General features: G+C 44.4%; 1 protein-coding gene across 3 annotated transcripts in view; it reads right to left on the bottom strand.

The window, feature by feature from the left end:
• klf12b (Kruppel like factor 12b) overlaps positions 1 to 6,686 on the bottom strand; it is a 39,527-nt gene extending 32,841 nt beyond the window's left edge. The window contains exon 1 of one of the 3 annotated variants that reach the window (XM_086266574.1): positions 6,535 to 6,686. Coding sequence is in view for 1 of the 3 variants with exons in the window: in XM_086266572.1 (XP_086122698.1) it covers positions 114 to 132 (19 nt within the window). In the remaining 2 variants the exon portion in view is untranslated. The other 2 variants (XM_086266572.1, XM_086266573.1) reach the window with 2 other exon arrangements.
• Positions 6,687 to 6,961: the final 275 nt, after the last annotated feature.

A 6,961-nucleotide genomic window follows, 5' to 3' on the forward strand; every position in this document is an offset into this window, starting at 1 on the left:
GCCACAGCCCTCCAAATGGATTCCACATGCTGTTTACATAATTTCGTTTCCTAACAGTTGACCTACAGTACAACTGGAAACAAAGTTCACAGTGATCCACGCAGCATCCTTACACAGGTCTGTAGAAACCATCTGCATGGAGGATAGAGAGAAGCAACTCCCAAAAGATTCTGTGAAGGGGAAAGTCTCAGAAATGATCCAAAACAGACTGAAAATGCTGACTTTGAATACTCTCCCATCCTTCTTTCTTGGCTTCCTTCCTTTTCTTCTCTCCTCCTTTAACCAGCCATATTTGGCTAAAATCAATCGCACGCTAGTTTGAAAGAGGAAACGTCATCGCCTATAGACGGGCCTTCCACTGACATACCTTTCTATCCTAGCCATGGAAACATGTCGAGCGACCTCAAATCAGAGTCTGGGGGCAAGCTCTGCAACATGAGTCACTTCCAGTAAGCAGTGAGTGTGCTGCTCTAGCGATTGTGTCATTACTCAAAAGGAAAAAAGAAAAAAAAAACTTGGATCAATACACCGGTCAGACATCATTTGAAAAAATCTGCCTGTCTTAATACGTTTTTTGCTCTATCAAAATAAAAACTTGGTTCCCCACGATAGCTTTAACAATAGGAGACTCCTTATAAGTATACAACCAGGGATGAGGTTAACAATGCTTAAAATGATCTTGGACAAGCTGGAATCTTTCATGTTAGATTGTAGAGCCTTCTGATTTTTTTTCTTCACTATTTATACTATCAACCTCAGAGTCCCTGGCTGTTGCACAATACTTTCCGTGCTTTCTCTCTCCCTCTCTCTCTCTCACCCCTCTCTTTCTGCTCACTAAACACACATGCTCTTGCACTCTGTGTACACCCTTAACTTAATTTGGTAAACAAACGGGGGCTGGACACTCGGGTCGAAGGTTGAATCCACAAGAGAATGTGCAAAGGGAAAGAACATTTTGTCATTTCTAGGATTATGAAATACCAGTATAGGGACTTCAGCTCACTAACATCACCTACAGATGTTTCTTTTTGTTTTTTAATGTCGCTCACAGTAAGTTCACGACAGCCACCGCTGGATGAACGACGAAGCGACACAACGATTCCTTTCTCTTTCCTTTAATTGAATCAGCTTTTGCGTTTTCTTTTTTGGCTCACATGATAGTTTGATGTAAGAAGGTGCCAACATATCCTGGATTGAGAGCTCGAGAGATGAGAAGCAATTTTCGGAAACTGGATCTGTATGTTATATATTGGGTCCATACTCTAACCTCTCTAATTTTCCTCTCACCCTGGCCTTGGATTACAGTAGAGACCCACATTAATCCAGCCATATAGTGCGCTGCAGTCTATCTGCAATCAGTGCTGATACACTCCATAACACCCACTTGGATCAATGAGCAGTCAGTCAATATGGCAGCAGTTAACCCAGTTTATTAGCCCTAATGCAGGAAATTTCATCTTCTTAAATACAAATTTGAGCCTATGTGTTGTTAGCATGAACAAACCAGAGCAAAGCACATCTTCCTGAAAGATTTGATCTGTCAACAAGCAGCCAATTTGTGCGTCCTGATACGTGGCTGACAGAGGTTGCCTTTAAAGGGGGGAATCCTGCGGAGCAATTAAATATCCTGGGCAGAGCGGTGTTGATGGACAGATAGAGTCTATCCGTTGGTGATTGGCTTTTTAATTGAGTCCCCCCCACCTGTACCGATCCTTATCGTAAGCCTTTGGACCATGTCTTGGGGTGGGGGTTGAGCTACTGAAGGAATCAGATTGGCAGCACCAGCTTTATACAGTTGTGGAGGAAAACAGCAAGACGTGTGAGAGATCAAATCGTTCATGTCAATGTTGGCATAGTCGGTGTGCTCTCAAGATTTGCATTCTATTTGTGACAGCAGCGGTGGGTTTCAGGGGTTGGGTGCGCTCAAAAGCAGGCACAGGTATGCTAAAGAATACCATTTATAAATGCAAATGTTTAACCTGACATGTTGAGCATTTTAATCAGCTGCCTCTCCAGTGTTTCTTTCACCTACCACAATTGGATGGGCTCCAACTGTAGTAGTGACACATGCAGCAGTCTCCAAATACTGCAGGTCTCAGTAAAAGTGGCTCTCCAACTTACAGTGGATCTCCAGATCTCCCCATACCAATATGGGCAGCTGCCATCCAAGATGATGCCCGGGATGAGAGCAAAGCAGCTGAATAATTTTGCCAGCACAGCAGTAAACCAGCAAAGCATGACACAGGAAGGATGGGGCTAGGTGGTTAGTAACAACTGAACCTTTAAAATAAGAGCGAGATGATTGTCCACTTGCACAATAATGATGTATATCGTCCTTTCAGACAGACGATAAGAATCACAAAAATGCTAAAATGAGTCATGAGACATTAAAATATCTGTACAGCCTGCCGATATCTATGTAAAGTCTATTTGTGGGAAAACCTGATGCTTCAAGCAAAAAACTAGAAAATAAAAAAATAAGGAAACACCCCAAAACAAAATAAGTCAATTTTCAGAGCATTCTGCGAGTTGCAAGAGTTATGCTTGCTGTCCTTCAGAAGCAAATGTCAAAGATGAATAAAAAAAAGTACATACAGCGATGGGTGGATGGATGATTAAAGTAAATTTGAACACCGAAGACAAGTGTCAGTTCCCAGTTTTTTAACGGACAGCCACTGCCATCATTGTTCTTGAACTCTTAGTTATTACTATAAACAGGGCATTGAAGAGACACCAATATATCCACTGTAATCATTTTTCCAGCTAGTTTCATGGAGAACCAGGGGGTCTCCAGATCATAGACTGGACAGAATTACAGTCCTTGCTTTTTGCCTGCTGGGGTCTCCAGTCCATCAAAGGTCTAACAAAAAGACCCTAACAGCCTTTCACACTCACGCTCACCTGTACAACCGACTTTGAAATCAACACTTATATCAAGCATCTTTTTGGACTGTGGGAAGATACAGAGCATCTGGAGAAAACCCATGAAGTCACAGACAGAATACGCAAGATCGAGACAGAAAGGACACCGACAGGTTCAAGCCCAAACTTTCTTGCTGTGACGCAAAAGTGCTAAACAGTCATTTTGAACCCAAACCATGACCTTTTACTAACCCACTCATTTTTTCTAGCTAAACATACATCCTCACAGTAAGCCACAAACAGCAACATCCTTTCGATACTGCTGTCAAACCAGCTAGTGCAGGTTGCATGTTGCTTTAGGGTAAACATTAAAAATATATACACTAACTGGTCAACATTTCTTTTTCTTCTTCTTTTTTTGTTACTGCTATCTGAATGTCTGGATTAAGTCACAAGGAACACTGACCTGTTTATCATGTAAAGTGACCTTTACATGATAAACATTCAGACAGGTCATTTAACTCTTCTGTTATCATCCAAATGTACTACAGTTCATTTGAACTGTTCTCAGTTCACCGCATTATTATATGCTACACTGAAGTGAGTAGTGTTGTCAGTGAAGTTAATACTTTAGCAGTCAATGAAGTCATTTTTACAGAAATACAGGCTCTGACTGTGTTTCAGCAAGAAGATGGTCTTGATTAAGACAATATATCACATGCACTGTGCAGGCTTCCCTTACATGCAGGCAGCAGTAGCATGATCAAATACAGAATGTACAAAGGCTTCTAGCATCAGCAGCAAAGTGGGCATGTGATGAAGACTTCGGGACCTGGACTGCAAAGTCTCTGTTTTCCTCAGTCCACACTAAAACACAGTGCTTGAATTTTCTACACTGCTTCATAATCCAGGCGTACTGTGAACGCTGGGTAAAGACACAGCAAAAGTTATGCATTTTAAAATGTTAACCAGTTATTGTGGCCATTGCCTCAGGGATTATCCAGCTTAAAGACTTTCTGTTGAAGACCTGTTCATACATACACTGAACCCCCTAATTATAGCTACATTATCTAGCGCTTACAATGGCACTCTGACCACAGATGTGGTTCAGTGCTACAGTAATTAACCTTAAAGAGTTTATTTTCAAATTTCTTTCCAGATCATAAATACTGTTATCACAAATAAGCCTTCAGATCCGTGACATTCCAGACTTACGTGATTTGGATGATCAAGACGTGCAGATGTTTGTGTGCTGTAAAGAGACACTTTCAGGCATCTAATGTGATTCCTTGCCGTGTACACACAGTGTCGAAAGTCTGCTCTACATGTCTGATATCAGCCTGCTTATTCGTGCACAGGCAGAAGGCCTTATTGTACATGGATTTAAGCGATACTTTAAATGGGCACTAATCTCCCTCGCTCAACACCAAGGAGCTGCAGAGCTGCAGGGGGTCTCATCCTCACACATCCACACACACACATATATATGCCCACACCTTCCCTTCCTCTTTCTTTCAGATATGTATATATATATATATATATATATATATATATATATATATATATATATATATATATATATATATATATATATATATATATATATATATATATATATATATATATATATGTGTGTGTGTGTGTGTGTGGATAGCGTAGTGTGTGTGTGTGTGTGTGTGTGTGTGGATAGCGTAGTGGTTAGACTACACGCCTTTGGAACCCAGGATCGCAAGTTCGATTCCTGCCTTGGGCGTCTGTATCCAGTAAGGGTCCTAAGGCTAGACCCCCTATGCTAAGCGAGCCTACCGCAGACATGAGCGAGACAGATAAATATGAAGGCATGCCGGCTCGGACGTCGCCCGGATCAACAAGGTCCGCGTCAGGTGTTGAGGAACCAGGGCACCCTGACGAAAAGTGGGCTACTGGAACAAGAAGGCATCGGTGGGCAAGAGACGAAAACAGGGCGTTGTTGGAATGCTACTACGCAAGTAACCCCGGCGGCAGGGGCTACATGAATAGGATGCTAGGCGAGTTGCTCCAGCAGATCGGAGATCTCTGTCCAGAAGAGCGCAGTCCTGGGAACAGCTAAGATACTGCGCAAGGACCCTCAAGCTCCCAGGCCTCTGGTAGAGGACCTGAGCTTGAAGGATAAACCGCCCGCAGGGGCGTGCTGGGTGTTTTTTTATGGACAGAGAGAGACCCCGGACGCATAGTTAAAGGCAAGGTAGGGCCTCTCCACATCGCTAGGGTAAAGTCACACAGGTCAGTGCTTAGTTTCCACATCAAACCCAAGAGCAGAGGCCAGAGTCTCTACCACCCCCATCCCCACCACCACCTTTCTCTCTCCTTCCCTCCCACTCTCTCCACACACATACTCCCCCCTCCTCCTCGTCCTCCCCCTCTCTGGATGTACAAATGCCTTTGCTGTCAGCTCTGCCCTGGTCCCCTGTAATTGAAAATAACAGCCAAGGGCCAGCCCCCGGCCACTCTCTCCAGCCTGGTGGCTCTCTGCCCCTGTGACAGCCACCCATCAATACCAATGACTATTACCCTGGAAGTGAGAGCGCTGGCGATGACATCCAAGACACCACCCCTGCAACACTCCCACACACACACACACACACACACACACACACTCATATATACACACACCCGAGTGTCCTTCCTCCGCTATCCAACCCTCCCAATGTTTAACCCATTCCTAACAGCCTCGTTCCTCTGTTTCTAAGCTGCTACAGTAGACAAACAAGCCCGTCTCTCTCTTTCACACACAGACACACACACACACACACACACCATAACGCTGCACACAAATGCACACCCACACGCACACAACTCTCTTAAGACATGCACGAAACTCTGACAAGCAGCAAACTTTTTTTTCCACTGAGAAGTGCCGAGAGTTTTTGCAGCGCAGTCACACTCACATCCCCCACTAAGACATTCAGTCAGTGTTATTCTACAACACTCCTTCACTGATAAGCAGATATGTTTGAAGTTGCATTGGACTTGTGAGAGATAAGAGACTTGAAACACAGGAGGTGCCTGCGCTGCAAAAGTGTGGATGCTGCCCATGTCCCCGGTTGTCCCGAGTATATAAAAATCAGCTCTCTTTTTTTTTTGGCCTCTTTTATGACAGCTTATTAATTGACACTGACAATAAAGAGTTGTCCAGTCAGCTACATGCGGGATCTCTTGTCTCCCCCCCCACTACCTTCTCTACTGTCAAACACCAAACACAATACTATAGGTGATCTGAGTTGTCATTTGCTTTGACAGAGCAATGACAGCTGGACGAAACGCATTGAACACAAGCACAAAGCCCAGCAACGTGACAAATGAAGCACATAGCAGCAGCCAGCAGAGGAACAGGACAAGAAAATTGCACAGACCTTGTCAGAAGCTGCAGAGCCGTGGAGACTAGGAGACTGTTTTCCTTTCTACAGTCCTCTCTGTCTCGTCTCCTCCTCTCCTCTTCTCTCCTCTCACTCTGCGCGTATGTACGTGTGTATGTGTGTGAGTGAGTGTGTGTGCGATAATGTGTGTGAGTGTGAGTGAGTGTATGTGAGTGAGCAGCTCCCTCCCCTTCTGCCTCTCAGCTGCTCGGCTCAGGCAGTTCTCAGGAAATGAATGAGAGCGCACAGAGAACTGTTGTACTTGCAAATGACTTACCCCGAGTCACATGATCCGCTAAATGTAGGGTGGGCCGGTGGGTGGAGGCTTCATAAGCAAAAGGGAAGACAATATACTCTAAGCTTTAACAGCATGCATCGAATTACATGGGGCCCCTCAGGGGAGGTTTCCGACGCGTCCGCTCTAAACCAGTCCAAACTCCCTCCAGTGCACACCTCCCGGAGCGCAGCGGAGAGTCCTGGGCTGGGGTGAGCACCGGAGCACCTCCCCGTTTAAAGGGGACGGAAACGAAGGGGGTAACAGTGCATTAGTTCAACTTGTTTTATTCGCAATGCATCAGTTTGGGTTGTGATAATTAAAAGGACAAAGTTTTTACACGCGCGTCTAGTAATTACACCCACGGATACAGTAATTATAAATACAAATGAACCGATGTGGTCAGTGAACCGATTTGTGAATAGAAAAA

This window comes from Aulonocara sp. 'chitande type north' Nkhata Bay, linkage group LG16 (genome assembly GCF_057382095.1).
Source record: "Aulonocara sp. 'chitande type north' Nkhata Bay isolate Kocher_YH1m ecotype deep benthic linkage group LG16, A_spYH_male_GT1.1, whole genome shotgun sequence".
NCBI lineage: Eukaryota > Metazoa > Chordata > Actinopteri > Cichliformes > Cichlidae > Aulonocara > Aulonocara sp. 'chitande type north' Nkhata Bay.